General features: G+C 44.7%; 1 protein-coding gene across 1 annotated transcript in view; it reads left to right on the plus strand.

Moving 5' to 3' along the window:
* The window catches only part of LOC147097721 (complement C3-like), a 159904-nt gene that overhangs the window by 46764 nt on the left and 93805 nt on the right, over nt 1-19335 (plus strand). Inside the window, exons 14-18 of the mRNA XM_085971754.1 lie at nt 422-586; nt 4969-5098; nt 10424-10495; nt 13091-13279; nt 17093-17204. Of these exons, the coding sequence (XP_085827880.1) occupies nt 422-586; nt 4969-5098; nt 10424-10495; nt 13091-13279; nt 17093-17204 (668 nt within the window). The remainder of the gene's footprint in view (nt 1-421; nt 587-4968; nt 5099-10423; nt 10496-13090; nt 13280-17092; nt 17205-19335) is intronic.

Genomic DNA, 19335 nt, shown 5'->3' on the forward strand with positions numbered 1-19335 from the left:
GGCTGTGCAAGCGTCTAGCTGAAGCTGTTGCTAAGCTACAGAGACGCTTGCAAGCTGAGCTGATTGTTCTGAAGCTGTTGCTAAGCAACAGGGTTTGTTGCTTTAGATGGAGCTCAGAAGCTCCGTATCTTTTAACTATAACGCTCGGTTCTCCGGCATTTTTGATGGGCCGGCACCAGCTCGGTCCCGTCCGTGCCGGATACCAGAAAGTTTCCTGTATTTGCAGGTCCCTGGGGAAAGAGCAGGGGGAGTAGGACGAATTGGATAGCCCTTTCAAATGAATGAAGCTGTATCATTCTATTATTCTATAATTTTAGTAGGCAAAGCCTAATTTTACAGCAGTCTGCAGTGATGTGATGCACACTTCGACAGTAATCTGATATTTGTGGCTATTTTCAGACTAACATGCATTTCTTTACAGCTGAGAGTGTCTGCCGCAAATGAGAATGATGACAAGAAGATTTACAAACCTGGCAAGCAGTTTAAACTGAAGCTCACAGGGGACCCCGGGGCAAGAGTTGGCCTAGTTGCTGTGGATAAAGCAGTGTTCATTTTGAATAAGAAAAATAAATTAACACAGAATAAGGTAAGTAAATCTTGATGTTTTTCTAAACATTTAGTAGTGGAAATTACTGTTGATGCTTCTGGTGGATAAACGCTTAGCCCATTTGTCATGAATCTTATCATGACTCATGAAGTAACACTGGGCGGCCAGCTGGTGGCGCCGTCCAAGGAGTATAAATACTCGGGCGTGGGCCCAGCTTGCTCAGGATGTTTCTGTAACCAGGAACTAGTGATGTAACTAGAATCTCATGGTTGTGAAACAGTTGATTAAAGCCTTGTTTTATACTCAAACCAAGTGCTCAGTAGTCTTTTTACATCACCATTTGTACGACGTTTCTCGACCAATTATTTTAACGAATGTACTTAACCATTTATTTTAAATGGGTTAATGCCTGCATTAAAAGTGCCAGGCCTTGAAAAGAAGTCACCAAAAATTGGCCAGAGGTGCACACAAGTGGCTACCTTGAGTAGTGTGTGCAGTTTTGGTCGCCTTATCTGAGGAAGGATGTTCTTGCCATGGAGGGAGTGCAGCGAAGATTCATCAGACTGATACCTGGGACGGCAGGATTGACGTATGAGGAGAGATTGGGTCGATTGGGCTTATACTCGCTGGAGTTTAGAAGAATGAGAGGGGATCTCATTGTAACTTATAAAATTCTGACAGGACTAGACAGACTAGATGCTGGAAGGATGTTCCCGATGGTTGGGGAGTCCAGAACCAGGGGTCACAGTCTAAGGATAAGGGGTAAGCCATTTAGGACAGAGATGAGGAGGAATTTCTTCACCCAGAGAGTGGTGAACCTGTGGAATTCTCTACCACAGAAGGCAGTAGAGGCCAATTCATTAAATATATTCAAGAAGGAGTTGGATATATTTCTTAAGGCTAAAGGGATCAAGGGATATGGGGAGAAAGCAGGGACAGGTTACTGAATTTGGATGATCAGCCATGATCGCATTGAATGGCGGAGCAGGCTCGAGGGGCTGAATGGCCTACTCCTGCTCCTATCTTCTATGTTTCTATGGCTAGCAAATCTGAGTCAGAATGGGGGTAGCAACGAGGCAATAAAGGGCTGGTGGTGGTGGTGGTGGTGGTGGGGGGTAGAGGCAGACTGTTGGGATCGACCACTCTGGTAGTACCAACAGTTTGGTGAAAGAGAGTGAAGATTTTTTGGGTTCTCACAGGTTTTTAAAACAAATAATATTTTACAATAAGAGATGACAATTGGTGCTCAGATTGTGTACCAAGAGCATGCTTGTTGGTATGTGAAAAAAGAAAAAGTTAATGTTCTGATGAAGTCTATTCCCAAGACATAAATCCATCTTTCCTCTTTCCGCTGCTAACAGATCTGCTGTGCTTCAGCAACATCCTACGTACATGCAAAATTGATGGGCAGGAAAAGACCAGCTGGTCCATCAAGGCTGCCTCACACTATGATGGTCAGACCATCAGAACTAAACACTTCTTCCCTCCCACCCTTGCAGCAATAGAATCTCCTGGGAGAGGCAAAAAGAGAGAAAAAAAACCCGGGTCAAAAAGCATAACTTTTTTATCTGTACATTTAATTCTGTGTAAAATAAGGAGTTACTTTGAACAAAAATTATATTCTCTTGACTTTCCTTCTACCCTATTTAAATACCAAAATATGGTCCTGTTCTACCTTATAAAGCACTTGTGTCCAAATTTAACTAGTACCACTTAGAGGGGGAATATATGGGAAGGAGTTAATACTAAAATTGTTCCCCTCTTCAAGTCCTTACATTGTGGAAAATATATTGGGCCAGTAATTCCGGTCCCAACGCGTGAGTACGGACGGGGTACTCACGCGTGGGCCCGTTGGAAGTGCCAGATTTCAGCATGCACAGCGCATGCGCGGGAAACCAGCATTTCCTGTCCTCTGAACCAAGGGGTTCAGAGGACGAACGCATGCGCGCAGGAGTCTGCGCGTGCGCGCTGAAATTCCTTTTTTTCCACAGGTTTGCGCGTGTGTAAGGGCCTCTCCTGTTTACGAATGTAAAAAGGAGACGTAAAGACTTCATTCTTTAAGGTAAGTGGTCTATTACTTAAAATTATAACATTTCTTCCACAGCTTTATTGTTTTTAAGGACTTTACAGTAAGGTAAGTGTAGTTTTAGACCCGATTTTTAAAAAAATTATTTTTTTCAAAAATTTGATTAACTGTTTAAAATAGTTTTTAAAAGTTATTTATAGTTTATTTAATTATTGGGATGTTTTTTAAAATTTTATTTAAAGTTAAACTAGTCTTTTGGGCGCCCGTACTTTTCATGAGTTTGACAGTTCTTACTATCAAACTCATGAATGAAGTTTCCCCTCCCCTGATTGGCTGCACAGTGCTCAGCTGATCCCAGCCGGCACATCGAACTAACTACGCCGCTGGATCAGGTAAGCACAGCGCGCCGACATCTGAACCGGGCCAGTGACAGGAATTCCAAGCAGGCCCAGGCTTGAGATGTCGACGCGCCGGGTGAGTGCACATCGGGGGCTTGCACGCGCGGCAAGCCACCGATCCTAATTTCTGGGCCATTATTAAATAAGAACAGAAGATAAGCCTCTGGAATTCCCTCCCTAAACCTCTCCGCCTCTCTACCTCTTTCCTCCTTTAAGACGCTCCTTAAAACCTACCTTTCTGCCCTAATATCTCCATATGTAATGTTCTGACGTCAAATTTTGTTTGATAAAGTTCCTGTGAAGTGCCTTGGATGATTTACTACGTTAAATGCTCTGTAGAAATACAAGTTGTTGTTTTTATACGCTGGGGCTCTGCTGCAGATGTGCCCTTTTATAAGTTACATTGAGTGTCAGGGTTTCAGGAGGAAATGATATCACCTGCCCCAAGTTCCATTGCTTCCACCTTCCCATTCGCCCCTGAGAAGGTGCCACAGTTTAAAAGATGCAGTTTGCTAGTGCCCATTCACCAAGGCAGAAGTAAAGGAACACTACTGAACTAAGATTGATCATTAGCACGTTGCCCATATGTTGAAACTCACTGCAGGTGTGACCTTTTTTTTGCTGTTATAGAAACATAGAAACATAGAAGATAGGAGCAGGAGTAGGCCATTCGGCCCCTCGAGCCTGCGCCACCATTCAATGAGATCATGGCTGATCATCCAAATTCAGTACCCTGTCCCTGCCTTCTCCCCATATCCCTTGATCCCTTTAGCCTTAAGAAATATATCTAACTCCTTCTTGAATATATTTAATGAATTGGCCTCTACTGCCTTCTGTGGTAGAGAATTCCACAGGTTCACCACTCTCTGGGTGAAGAAATTCCTCCTCATCTCTGTCCTAAATGGCTTACCCCTTATCCTTAGACTGTGACCCCTGGTTCTGGACTCCCCGGCCATTGGGAACATCCTTCCTGCATCTAGTCTGTCCAGCCCTGTTAGAATTTTATAAGTTTCAATGAGATCCCCTCTCATTCTTCTAAACTCCAGCGAATATAAGCCCAATCGACCCAATCTCTCCTCATACGTCATTCCTGCCATCCCAGGTATCAGTCTGGTGAATCTTCGCTGCACTCCCTCCATGGCAAGAACATCCTTCCTCAGATAAGGCGACCAAAACTGCACACAATACTCAAGGTGTGGTCTCACCAAGGCCCTGTACAACTGCAGCAAGACATCCTTGCTCCTGTACTTGAACCCTCTCGCTGTGAAGGCCAACATACCATTTGCCTTCTTAACCGCCTGCTGCACCTGCAGACTTCCCAATGGCAGCAATCTGGCTTTACATGATCTAAATGTTGGAGGAAGAGCAACAAGGACCTCTATTACAGAGGTTGTCTATGGCTGCCTGAAATGAGCTTGTGCCATAAAGGTTGAGACGCGGTGGTCACCTTCATCGCCACAGAGAGATCAGCGTAGGCAGATGAGGTTAGTGAGTCTCATCTGCACTTTGTGGCAGTTTTTGGGGTGGTTGAGGAAGCATCGACTGCCTCGGCTACCTCTCTCCGGATACAGTGCAACACCCACTTACAGGGCTCCCAGGCCTCAGTGACCAACAATCTTGCTCTCCTGACCCTGACGTCTACCAAGGGATGTGTCTGAGAATCTGAGCGCCCTTCCATGTGCTGACACCCCTGAGGCTGCTGCTGCTTCAGCCATTCTTGCAGAGAAGTGATGCTGCGCTTTAACTGGCTGCAGCCTTTTAATAGCTACACTGGAGCTGCATTTCCCTCCCTCCCAGTGGCAAATAAAAGTTTTTCCAGCGTAGTATTCTTGACCCAAACTCGCCCTGGGAGAAAACGGCAGCAGGTGGATACACATTGGCCGGTGCGATTCCTGCTCTGCCACTAACCCGGCAACCGGAGAGAAATCTAGGCTGTTGTGGCGTCACATTATCAACTTGGTTAACTCGTGCCCACTTTGTGTGCGTGTTTTACACAGATCTGGAGTGTTGTGGAGAAAAATGACATTGGTTGCACACCTGGAAGTGGCAGCGATGTTCTTGGTGTTTTCTCAGATGCTGGTCTAGCCCTTACAACAAGCACTACCATCAAGACTACTACAAGAACAGGTACTGTTTTTTGGAAGCACTCAACATTGAATTAACATCCGTACCTTCTTGTAAAGTGAGTAGTCTTTTAATTGTAAAAATTCTATTTGTAATGATAATTTGTGTAGAGACTGAATGAGATAATGGTTTAGTACACTGCCATGCAATTGTGCTGAAATCTAGTCCAGCTTGACGATAAATATCTACTTTCTACTTATTTCACCTGGATTCCAACTTAAATTTCACCCTTCATGTTTCAATCCATCCATCATTACAGATATCTCCATGATATTCAGCGTTCCTCAAACCACTGCTCTTGCCACGTCCTAAGATCCACGCTTAATGCCATGTGCCACCTGATTTCTTGATGAAAGGTCATCGACCTGAAACATTGGGCAGGATTTTCATTGGGCTGTGGAGGTGGGATTGGAGGCGTGTGGGGGGTTAAAATCTCAAAATCGGGGGGCACGAACCCATCCCGCCCCCAACCCGCCTCCATGACAGTTTCAAAGGAGGTGGGTACCCAACCTGTGCTGGGACCTGCCTCCCCAAGGCAGGAAGGGGATTAGTGTTGTGTCCGTGTGTTGATAGAGACACTGAAGACAGGAGTTGGTTTCACAGGTGTTTACTAAACAAAGTCTGGAGGGGAACTAACTGATACAACACAATATACAGGCTTATATAGCCCGAGTGGCCATTACCGGCATTACAGTACACATGGGGCTCTTAAAGGCACATACACTACAATTAGTGCCAATTAACTGCCTGTCAACAGGTAGTTAGCAGGCAGTTTTTAGCCTAATCCCTATTTTTATTGCTGAAGCGTGGGCTAGGGGCAGGATTCGTACCCGCCCCCAGATTCTGCCATTTTCCCGGCAGTCCCACCTCCCCAGGTCTGGCAAAATCGCCCCTGAAGTGTCTGCTTAGACCCCTGGGTGCCTTGCAGTATGTGCGAGTTGTGGTAGCATGTTGGATGCTTCACAACTTTGCTATTAAGAAATGACATGTCCCAGTGTATTCTAGAAAGCCCGATGATACTGCTTGATAACTGAGAGACAGACTCATTTAGCACACCTTCACAGAGCATGTGTATTTAGGAGTCTCAGCACATTAAAGCTTTCCCTCCTCTCACTAACCTCTCAATAGTCTATGTAAAATCCTTGATCCTCACCGCTAGCTATCACATCCTAGTCATGAGCCTCAACATCAGCACGTGTGACCTGTTCCCATTCTCATGGAAGAAATCCAAACACCAAGCAGTCCTTACATCAAATATTCTAGTGATTTGATACAACTATTTACAAAAACACGATTTTGTCACCATGCACATCCCTTGTGACCACTTGAGCTTTTCTCTGCCCTATTCATAACTTCTATAACAACCTCCTTCCGCCTTTGGTTCACAGCAACACTCGTTGATAAGACATTCACGACACAGTTGAGTATATGGAACAGGCTTTATTCATACAACATAGGTGATCAATCTATCTAGTACAAGGGCAGCATCGGGTTTCTCTCTCTCCAGCTGCCAAGCCAGCCCTGGAAACTCTCCTTGTATATCCTAGTCGTTTACTTCAGAATTACATTTCACAGATAAGTAGACCTTCAGACTTCTAACCCGTCTAACTCCTTCACGATTAACTACCTCCAGACTTCATGAGTTAGCTGTGTCCGGAGTTCCCAAGAACAACTTATTTACCCAAATTGTAATAGACATCTATTCTATACTATGGTTAATTGATCCCACTGCTTATATTTATTACACTAATCACTGAAGGTATACATTTGATGGTCGAGTCATATATTTCCTTGCACAGACATTCCTTGCAGATGATAAGAAGTGGAACATAATTTTTTTAGTTGCCCTTCTTGAGGGGGGAGAGAGAGAGGGGGGAGAGAGAGAGGGGGGGAGAGAGAGGGGGGGTGGAGAGAGGACAAGGGCAGCAGGCGCATGGGAACACCACCACCTCCAAGCTCCCCTCCAAGTCACACACCATCCTGACTTGGAAGTATATCGGCCGTTCCTTCATCGTCGCTGGGTCAAAATCCTGGAACTCCCTCCCTAACAGCACTGTGGGAGCACCTTCACCACACGGACTGCAGCAGTTCAAGAAGGAGGCTCACCACCACCTTCTCAGGGGCAACTAGGGATGGGCAATAAATGCTGGTCTTTCCAGCGATGCCCAGATCCCATAAGCGAAAAAATAAAATTCACTACCCACCCCCTCCCACACCCCACCACCCCCCCACCCCTGCACACAGGCAGCAGCCTATGGCCTCATCTCCCCTCATATCCCTAGACAGCCTGTTGTCCCATTGACCAGCTATACAGATCAGTTTGATTATTAATTCTTAACTATCCAGCATGTCCAACAAAGGGCGGGAGCGTAGGATTAATTCGATAGCTCTTTCGAAGAGCTGGCACAGGCATGATGGTCTGAAGAGACTCCTTCTCTACTGTATCATTCTGTGATTCTATGAAGCCAACTGAGGGCCTGTGGTGTGAGAAATAAACAATGGTTGCAAAATATTCTGAGCCTCTTTGAATGGAGGTGACCCCCAAATCCTGAGATGGACATGGGATGAAGGTTGTTGCAGGAAGCTAATGGGGAGCTCCTCTGTGCTGCTGCTGTGAGAGGAAGCAGCTTCTTAGGCATGCAGACCAGCTATTCTAATGGTACTTGGAAAAAGATTCTAGTTACCAGTGATCAGCGGGAGAATGGACCTCATGGAATCAGAAGGATCCGTGAATCCCTAATAGAGTGATATGAACATCCTTTAGTCTCTCTGAGATGCTGCCCGGTGTACTGCAATCCAATTAATACTGACCTCTCAAGACCCGCAGTCCCTCGTTCAACAGTTCCACATTATGTTGACTGCTTACTCCTTTGTGCTTATGTTTTGTTTCAGATGTGTGACACCAAACCTACTGTTATAAATCTCATCATTCATCAAGAAACTACTCGTGAAATAACACTGGATGGCCAGCTGGTGGCGCCGTCCAAGGAGTATAAATACTCGGGCGTGGGCCCAGCTTGCCAGGGACATTTTGTAAGACAAGGAACTAGTGAAGTACAACTAGACCTCCATGTTCTGAAACAAGTTGATTAAAGCCTTGCTTTATACTCAAACCAAGTGCGTAGTGAGTTTTATTACGTCAATTTAATCAACTTGTTTCAGAACATGGAGGTCTAGTTGTACTTCACTAGTTCCTTGTCTTACAAAATGTCCCTGGCAAGCTGTGCTGACGCCCGAGTATTTATACTCCTTGGACGGCGCCACCAGCTGGCCGTCCAGCGTTATTTTACAAGTAGTTTCTTGATGAATGATGAGATTAATAACACCTACCATTCCTTCTAAGTGATTCCCTTGTTACGGGAGGAAGTGTCCTGGCTGTCTGCAGGGTTTCACCTGTTTCACCTGTAGCCTGTTGGGAGTCTGATGGCTCCATAGCTCCTCGGGTTGTCCATTGCAAGGCTTCTGCATGAGTCAGCCACATTCAGGATTTTGATGGCTGACTATCGGCTGTCTTACTTTCAGCCAACTCCTCCCATACCCACTTCCTTTTTGGGGGAGGAGGTGTGGCTGCCATCCCATAAGTAGTCTGCATCCTCTCCTTGACTCCCATTTGCTGTGTCTGGCCTGTGAAACTGCCTTTACTCATTCAGTTATGCTCAATTCTACAGCAGTTTTGCTGAGCAAGCGGTTGCCTTTGCCTTTCCACTGCTTTTTCAGGTGCTTAATTATCCCCTAATTGCAGTTCACAGGTGATTAAGAAGATTAGTGTTTTGCCATTTCTATTGACGTTGTGCGGGAGATATAACCCATATTTTAGCCCAAAGGACGAAAACATCAAAGTGTATATTAATCAACAAGCTTTGCTACTCCTAAGCATCTTCAGTAAGCCATTGTTAAACTCCTGAATAACGTCTTTAATAAGCTTGTATTGTCTTTACCTTAAGTTTTCCCATCAACCCTATATGTTCTTTTGTTTCTCAGACTGTGGGCTGGATTTCCTCAATGGAGACGAGTTGGAGGCGGAATTGCTGCTTGTTGTGTCAATGTCCCGCCTCCATCATCGTCTGACCACCAGAGGGATTTTCCCCTGATTGACCTTGTTAAGCCCGCCCTGCAGGCTCAGCAGGCCAATTAGGGAGGAAGTCACTGACAGTCTGTTAACATCTGATGTGCTATCTGTCAAGACTTCTTGAAAGAAGAAATATCAGCGTTTGAATGCTCTGTGAAGCCATCAAACACTGACATTATCTGTAGTTTGATGAGTCCTTGTGTTCAGGACTCATCAAACCTTTCAACTTTGTCGATTTCAGATGGCTGTTGGGTCGGAGGATCCAACAGCCAGTCTGTGAAATCGACAAGGAAGATTTCGGGTCTCCTGATCCAGGGTGGATAAAGGCTGTAGGAAGAAAACAAGGTGAGTGAACATTTTTAAACACTTATCACTCACCTTACATACTTACCACTCCACACTTGCACCCATCACTCACCTCTACACCTTACTTCCAGGTGCCTCCGACCGCCGCAGACCTCCTTCACGTCGCCTCCAACCCGACGGGGTTCTCTGAGGTCGGGAAGACTTCACCTGAGAAGGCAAAATGGCACTAATCTTTTTTCCTGCCTGTTAACAGGCAGCTAAAAGGATTTAATCCTTTTCCCGCCTCCAGGAGACGGGACCCGAAGCAGCACATCTTCCCGCCTCCTGGCAAAAGGGCACGGAGGCGGGATGGGGGCGGGTTTGCCATCCGCCCCCACTTTCTGCTACTTTACCGGCATGCCCACCTCCTCGGGGCTGAGAAAATCCAGCCCCTAGTGTTCATGACCACATATACAATATCATAACTAAATTAGTTTCCTCAGCACCTCATTAGTCCATAAGTTATTAGTTCTTACCTTGTCCCTTAAAACAGCACTAATGATATCATCTCTGTAAAGCTCACTATTAAGTTCTGTGTGACAGCGGTTTGCCCTTTTCATCACTTGCACCGTTTCACATAATTTATTTCCTCACAATTTCATGTTGCTTCTCATCCTTTGCTTCCCTTGACATTTCCACAGTTTGGAGTTTCTGTACTTGCTTCAGTTAGCACATTCCAACATACTCCACTCATGGCTGCAAAAATTAATTCGCAATAGCACCATGGCTAACTAATTCTGGTTGAGCAGTTTAATTTTCGGAGCCTCCTGTTATTTCCCTTGGATCATCTGCACAACGAGGACATTAAATGTATGCATTTGTGTTTGTAGAATTCATATTGTCGTCAAGACTGTATGAAATTGCAAGACTGAACTAACATTTTAAAGTGTATATATTTCAAATGTTTATTACAGAGATAAAGTGCAAACAGCCAATGAAACGTAAGCGTCGTTCTCCAAGCCTAATGGAGTTTCAGAAGAGTAAAAGTATGTGTTTCTGATTTAATGAATAGTTCATTGAAATGAATCACATTTGTGAGGATCATTTTGATGGCAGCTTTTTTTAACTTATGATGGTAGTCCAGCTTAAATGTTACTCTACACAAGTGTGTTTAAAGATAATAATGTGCAAGAACCAAAGGGGGAGAAATTTGCTAACCCTGAAATCAGGCATGGGGATCGCAGTATGCAGGGGATCTGATATCATGAGTGGCCAGCACTACTTAAAGGCAGCCTGCACCTTTTAAAGGGGCGGTGCATTGTGGCGGCAAAATGTGGTGGGAGTCATTTGAAAACTGAATCTGGGCTGTGATACTTTGAGCAATGGCTGAACATGCGGGAGATGAAGCTGCCGTTCTGTGTATAGAGAGCCTCAGTGACCTCCCATATGCAGCAGTGTACTGCAAACTGAGAAGTTGCTTATATCTCCAGCAGCAACCTGGAAGGAGCCAGATGCATTAAAGTTAAGTGGCACGGCCACCTTGACAGCCACAGGCAATGCTTTGAGGGTTGCAGTTGTGTCTGCAACAGTTGGCAGATTTCAGTCACAACCTATTTGGCGAAGCAAATACGTCTCAAGTATCTGTCCTAGCTGAAATTTGGGCAAGAGAATTGTTCCCTAAAGATGCTCGGCGGATATGGCCTCCTGCTGAAAGCCCTTCTCCTCCTCCCTCTTCCAGCAGCTTGTCCTGCTCTGCGTGGCCTCTCTTCATTCTCCCTGTCATGCTCAATTCCAAGAGGAAGCCCTACCAGACCATCCATGTCTGGAAGCAACTTGTTTCAGCACAAGTTTTCAAATCAACAAAAACGTACCTGCCAGACCACTCCCTGTAGATGATTGAAACTTTAGGCAGGTATAGGAAAGCTCCAAAAACACATTCAATTGCACCAGCAGGCAGAAGAAATAATCCAGCAACTAACCTGTAAGTAGTTCATAGTGCTTTTAAGTAGCGCTGGTGGGGGGTCCTTCATGTCGTTTAATGTCATGTTCAGCTGTGCGAGGGTAAGACAGGGTGTAGGCTGGAGCGTGGCATTTGAAAATGGCAGCGCTGGCGACAAATCAGCGTTGCACACTGATTGACGTTATAATCTGCCTGTTCTGCATGCTGCTGGCGGTTGTTAAACGTGCGCGCGCAAACCCCTTCACCAAGGTGGCGTCCGGCACACTTCCCGTCGGAGGTGCATTCTGGACACCATTATTGAGCGTTTTGAGGGCGCGTAGCACCTAAACAATGGCCATTACAGAGCCCAATTTCTCCCCCAAACTGTTTCCATTGCATACATGCAGCACTGATCACTAGAATTTAAAACAAATATCTTAACATACTCTCATCTCAGGTGCTGATGGACCTACATAACTCACTGGTGGCGGTCATTCTTCCTCATGTAAATACAATCTGCAATGAATAATTGCTGCTGAGTTTGATTCTATTAATTTAATATGCATGGCACCCACATTTCCCGTAGAACTGTTCCAGTAATATGCACCGGTCCCATTGTGACAAATATGCCTTGTTTATACTGTGGGATGGGGACTTTACAGGAACTGGATACAGTTTTGCCAGTCTGTTTCCCCTGATTTTGGTGAAAATCTCTACAGGGCAGGCATGCTGAGAGTGCATTGTTGACCGTTATATGTATAACTAGCTATACTAGCAGGTTAATGCTCCTGCAGGTAGACAGACCATAAAATGATGACTTGATAACAAATGTTGCCACGGCAAACTGGTCAAACTTGCCATTGCTGGCAGCATTTTGAGGTTTAGGGTGGGATTATCGGGATGATGCACAAATGCTGGGTCATTTATTTGACAGGTGTACCTCCAATAGCATTTTAGGTATTAAAAACTCTCAGAATAGTGGACTTATTAATGATCAGGGTGCACTAAGCTAAATGTTAAACCTAACTTTTAAAAAAATTAAGTATAAATTGACATTTAGAGATTTATATTCAGAAAATAAAATAGCACTATATAATTCATTCAATTATTCAGCTTTATACCTGTGCCTTCAGCTGCCTGGGTCTTAAGCTCTTGAATTTCCTCCCTAAATCTCTCGCCTCTCTACCTCCTTAAAGTTGCTTGTTAAAACCTAGCTCTTTGACCAAGCTTTTGCTCACCTGCCATTATATCTCTTTATGTGACTTGGTGTCAAATTTTGTTTGACAATCGCTGCTGTGAAGCACCTTGGGAACGCGCTATATAAATGCAAACTGTTGTTGTTCCTAAATATGAGAAAGCAACTTTTACACCAACACAATTGTTCACATTTTTTTCCACCAAAATTATAATATCTCCTGAAATCAGGAATGACTTAGGCTGCCACTTTGCACCCCCCGCAATTATCTTTGAAAACTGAGAGTCTACCAAGTACATACTTTTACTTTATCACTCGGTTAATAAAAAAGTGCTGTTTTATCTGTGATTCATACAAAAGACCCTAGGTAAAATGATTTTTATGTTTAGTCTATTCCTTGAAAACATGAATTCTTATTTTTCAAAAGTCCTATTTCATTCCCATGGCTTTTGTTTTTCTTTGCTATTTTCTACATATTTATTTTTTCTGTTTTTTGTTTTATTTTAGTGAGGCAATACAAAACCATTCTACAAAAGCATTGTTGTCATGGTGGAATGGCGAAAAATATCATGCACCTTTCGTGTAACAAAAGAATAAAGAAAGTAACATTGAGGAAAGAATGTAAAGATGCCTTCCTAGATTGTTGCAATCATATGAAAACATTTCAAGATCCAACTGAAATGACTTTATCAAGAAGTAAGTATCAATTATTTCTCTGGAGGGGCAGCCCAAGTGAAGTTATATATTTTGCTTAATATTTTTTGATGTATTGCACTAGGTTTTATAACTTTACAAATAACAGGTTTTGGGTACCTTTTAAGAGAGGGGGAAAGAAAATATTTTTCCATGAAAAGGAGAGACATGGGGTAGAAATTTGTCGTGGGCGGTAGCGCAAAACAGGCAGCATCGGATCGGCCGCCTGCTCGATATTCAGTCCCATTGCCTGCAATAGAACTGACTATGAAGTGGGGCATATACTTGTGGCCAACGCGATACTGCCCATTTAGCGCTACTGTCCAAGGTGAATTTTCACCCCTTGGTATACATTACAGTGGCTAAATTATAGCACCAGAAATGACTGAATAGCCAAGCAAAATATTTTGAAAATATAAAGCAACAACTGCTAAAGCGAGCTGGAAGCCATTGAAAAATTAGTTGAGGATAAGTAATATTCGTTTTAGAAGAGGTAACACAGCGGATTGTAGATAGCAGCAACAGGAATCCAGATATTGGTAGCTGACTATGTACAGGAAACTCGATTTACCGGCACCTAAATAACCGGAAATCTCTGTTAACCGGCAAAATTCAGGAGTAGGTTCAGGTAAGTTTTACTTCATATTAGTGGCCGTTCCTGGATCTGTGGCTGTGTAACTGGGGTTCCTGCACCTGTTGCTAAGCAACAGGGATGCCTGGATCGCATGGCCGGGGTTCCTGCACCTGTTGCTAAGCAACAGGGAAGCCTGGATCTGTTGCTGTGTACGGGGCTCTCGTACCTTTTACTATACCTCTCTGTAATCCGGACTTTTTGATAAACCGGCACCACGCTGGTCCCGTCGGTGCCGGATAAAAAAGAGTTTCCTGTAATATGTAACAGTCAAAGGGTAAAAGACCTGTTAAATTGTTTTAAGTGATTTATACGACTAGAAATATAGAAAGAAAGAGATTGCTTTTATATATTAACTTCTAACATCCTCGGGGTGTCTTAAAGCACTTCCTAACCAATGAGTTACTTTTGAAGCATGGTCACTGTTCGTTATATAGGTAAGTGTAGCAGCCATTTTTCACACAGCAAGGTACCATAGACCGCAAATGAAACTATGGATCTAGCCATTTTAGTTCAGTAACCTATAATGCAAGTGGATGTCAGTGAATATGTGTTATGAAGAAACTCAACCTATCAAATGTTTGGAGGCACACTTGGCTAAGAATGTATGGAATTTTTGAGGAAACGAGAGGATAAATTGGCAAAGCTCTGGTTAATTTTTTAGGAGAACCTAATATTCATAACGGGAATGAGTGATGGTAAGAGAGTCTGACAGCCTTCAAAGGGATCTAGAGCAATTAATTTCATGGGCTGAGGAATGGTAATTAGATTTTAATGTATATATATATAAGTTAAACACATTGGAAAGAGAAATGTGAAGTGTATCAACATGATGAAGGCTCTCAATTAACAATAATGTTGTGGCGGAGCCACCAGGGGATTCAGGACAACTGTTAATAATTCCTTTAACAGCAATGTAGTGCAGCCGTGGGTTCACCACTCTCTGGGTGAAGAAATTCCTCCTCATCTCAGTCCTAAATGGCCTACCCCTTATCCTTAGACTGTGACCCCTGGTTCTGGACTCCCCAACCATCGGGAACATCCTTCCTACATCTAGTCTGTCCAGTCCTGTCAGAATTTTATAAGTTTCAATGAGATCCCCTCTCATTCTTCTAAACTCAAGTGAGTACAAGCCCAATCGACCCAATCTCTCTCCATACGTCATTCCTGCCATCCCAGGTATCAGCCTGGTGAATCTTCGCTGAACTCCTTCCATGGCAAGAACGTCCTTCCTCAGATAAGGCGACCAAAACTGCACACAATACTCAAGGTGTGGTCTCACCAAGGCCCTGTACAACTGCAGCAAGACATCCTTGTTCCTGTACTCGAACCCTCTCGCTACGAAGGCCAACATACCATTTGCCTTCTTAACCGCCTGCTGCACCTGCATGCTTACCTTCAGCGACTGGTGCACAAGGACACCCAACTTTTTGTTCCTTAAAGAGGAAGAGAAAAGGAGGGTGCCTAATCACTTCTTAAAAAGAATGCTAAAACTGAGAACGATCTGCTTTCCATGAGACACAGTCAAACACAGGTTTCAGCTGCAGGCCATAATAGAATTAAACAGTTACCTACCATGTAGGCTTTTATTGGGGAGAAAGCATGGGAAGAGGTGAGTGAAAGAGTTCTTTGAGGTGCAAGTTAAGTATAACTGACCCGGCACACTCTCATGAGCTTTAATTATAGGCTAGTCAAGAACTTCCAACACAGTGAGGGTGAGTTGGTTGTATAGTTGCAGACATACTTAGTTCAGCACTATCTTGGTAGATGTGGCTCGCTCCTCTTACTTGCTAGCCCTCATGGCCTCGATTTTAACTGACCCGTGGAGTTGGGATTGGAGGCGTGTGGGGGGTTAAAGTCCCGAATTCGGGGGTCCCGACACCATCCCGCCCCCAACCCGCCTCCATGTAAGTTTCAAAGGAGGCGGGTACCCGTTCCGCACTGGGACCCGCCTACCTGAGGCGGGAAGGGGATTAGTGCCAATTAACTGCCTGTTAACAGGTAGTTAACAGGCAGTTTTTAGCCTAATCCCTATTTTAAAGCTTGAAGTGTGGGATTCCCGATGGCTCCAAACCACGCCAAGTTAGAGGAGGCGGGCCGTCGGGTTGAAGGACTTGGAGGGGTCGAGATGTCGGTGTTCAGGTGAGTGATGGGTGCATGAGTGCAAAGGTAAGTATGTTTGGTGTGTCTAAAGTGTGTAAAGAAGTTTAAATTAGCTGTACTTACCTTTTCAGCCTTCCTTCCTCTAGGTTTCGGGAGTCCATCATCTAACCGGCACAGAAAGCAGAATGGCTGCGAACTGTCAAAAGTGACAGCCTTCAGCTTTCTGCGCCAGAGAGATTTCTAACTGAGTCTGTGTAGAAGGACTCAGGTTAGAAGTCAGACTGTCAGTGTTTGACAGCTTCAAACAGCTGTGAAACACTGATATTTCATCTGTCAACACATCCTGACAGATGAAATTTCAGTCTGTGACGTCACCTGTTGCCGGGTGGCCCTTAATTGGCCTGCTGAGCTTGCGGGGCGGGCTCAACAAGGTCAATCAAGTTAAAATCACGTGGATTGGCTGCATCTCGATGGAGGCGGGACTACAACCCCGAAAGTTGTAGTCCCGCCTCCTTCCCGACTTCTGAGTGAAAATCACTCCCCATGAGATCATTAAATTTTCTCCGGCAATAAGTTGTGTGTGGGGTCCTCCCAGATGGCATTGACGAACTGGCCATCACCCGCACCTGCTGCTGTGCTTTTCCACCTCCAGGATGATGTTGCAGGGTTTCAGTGAGCACTTCCATAGCCTCAATTCTGACCCTCGGGGATCTTGTTCCTTCTGCAGACCTGATAGACATATTTCTGTGGAAAGCTTTCAGAGCTGCTGAAAATCCATGGTTTTGGTTTGCTGATCTTATAGAAGATGCAACCATTAAATCCTGCAGCAGCATTCAAGTACCCCCACCCCCCTGAAATCATGCGCTCTCAATGAGTGGTGTTCCTGACGCCGGGGATTTGCGGTCATTATGTTAATTCGGCTGGCCTCAGGAATTCTGGCACGGCCAGCCTACTTCTTGGTGAGCAACTGTGACTCTCTGAGTGGAAATGTAAATGAAAATCTTTCAACGTTTTAGCCTTTATATGTAGGGATAAAACCCTGCATCTAAATCCATAATTTACAGATAACACTTTTCCTTTAGGTGACGATGATGATTATTATTCTCCCTTTGAGGATATAATATCCAGAAGTGACTTCCCAGAAAGCTGGCTTTGGCGACTGGAAAACATGCCCAGAAATGTTGATAGAAACGGGTACGTATTATTATGAAATCAGACATACTTGTATGAATACGTAGGGCAGGATTTTCATTGGGCCGTGGAGGTGGGATTGGAGGCGTGTGGGGGGTTAAAATCCTGAAATCGGGGGGGCACGAACCCATCCCGCCCCCAACCCGCCTCCATGCCAGTTTCAAAGGAGGCGGGTACCCGCCCCGCACTGGGACCCGCCTCCCCGAGGCGGGAAGGGGATCAGTGCCAATTAAGTGCCTGTTAGCAGGTAGTTAACAGGTGGTTTTTAGCCTAATCCCTATTTTCATTCTTGAAGTGTGGGATTCCCGACGGCTCCAAACCACGCCAAGTTAGCGAGGCGGGCCGTCGGGCTGAAGGGCTTGGAGGGGTCGAGATGCCCGGTGTTCAGGTGAGTGATGGGTGCATGAGTGCAAAGGTAAGTGTGTTTGGTGTGTTTAAAGAAGTTTTACTTATCTTTACAGCCTTCCTTCCTTCAGGTCTCGGGAGTCCCTCATCTCACCGGCACAGAAAGCAGAATGGCCGCTATCTGTCAAAAATTGCAGCATTCAGCTTTCTGTTCTGGAGAGATCTCTAAATCATCCTGAGAGGAAGGAATTAACCTGGAGTACGGATTGTCAGTGTTTGACAGCTTCAAACAGCTGTGAAACGCTGATATTTCATCTGTCAAAAGGTCTGTTTTTGCCATGGAGGGAGTTCAGCGAAGATTCACCAGACTGATACCTGGGATGGCAGGAATGACGTATGAGGAGAGATTGGGTTGATTGGGCTTATACTCGCTGGAGTTTAGAAGAATGAGAGGGGATCTCATTGAAACTTATAAAATCCTGACAGGACTGGACAGACTAGATGCAGGAAGGATGGTCCCGATGGTCGGGGAGTCCAGAACCAGGGGTCACAGTCTAAGAATAAGGGGTAAGCCATTTAGGACAGAAATGAGGAGGAATTTCTTCACCCAGAGAGTGGTGAACCAGTGGAATTCTCTACAACAGAAGGCAGTAGAGGTCAATTCATTAAATATATTCAAGAAGGAGCTGGATATATTTCTTAAGGCTAAAGGGATCAAGGAAGATGGGGAGAAAGCAGGGACAGGGTACTGAATTTGGATAATCAGCCATGATCTCATTGAATGGCGGAGCAGGCTCGAGGGGCCGAATGGCCTACTCCTGCTCCTATCTTCTGTTTCTATGTTTCTTGACAGAAGAAACATCAATCTGTGACGTCACCTGTTGCTGGGTGGCCTTTAATTGGCCTGCTGAGCCCGCTGGGCGGACTCAACAAGGTCAATCAAGTCAAAATCGCGTGGGTTGGCTACAACTCGATGGAGGCAGGACTACAACCCCGAAAGTTGTAGTCCCGCCTCCTACGCGCCTCCTCAATGAAAATCCAGCCCGTAATATATGAACTGCTTCTGTATGATTTAATTCATGAGACTGGTAGTCAGTAGGATTTATTCAGTCGGAAGGTTGACTGTAAGAGAAAGATTTGTATTTCTATAGCACCCTTCACGATCTCAGGATGTCCCAGTGAGCTTTACAGCCAATTTATTTGAAGGATTTGTATGGAATGTAATTTGAAGGATTACATTTGTAATGTAGGAAACACAGCAGCCAATTTGTGCACAGCAAGGTACAACAAACAGCACTATGATAATCCATATAATCTGTTTTAGTGATGTTAATTGAGGGATAAATGTTGGCCAGGACACCGGGGATGACTCCCCTGCCCTTCTTCAGATAGTGCCATGAGGTTCAGCTGAGAGGGCAGAGAGGGCCGCGGTTTGACATCTCATTTGATGACTGCCCCTCCGATAGTGCAGCACTCCCTCAGGATTCTGTGCTCAAGCCAATGGTGCGGAATTTGAACCTACAACCGTCTGACTCAGAGGCATGAGTGCTACCAACTGAGCCAGGGCAGGTACAGCAGTAATTTGAGCAGCAGATGCAAAACTTTGGAATGCATTACTCATTATAGAAGTGGTGAGCAGGAAGTCATTGCAAATGAGCTGGTTTTACTACCATGTAATGTTTTGGCATTATAAAACTGAAAAATATTGTAACATATCATTTGATATAGAGAAAGCAACAAAATGAGATTCAGTTTTAAAGAATTTCCTGGTTAATGGTGCAAGTATTTT

Source organism: Somniosus microcephalus, chromosome 31 (genome assembly GCF_052327205.1).
Source record: "Somniosus microcephalus isolate GS21.2 chromosome 31, FLI_Smic_1.0, whole genome shotgun sequence".
Lineage (NCBI taxonomy): Eukaryota > Metazoa > Chordata > Chondrichthyes > Squaliformes > Somniosidae > Somniosus > Somniosus microcephalus.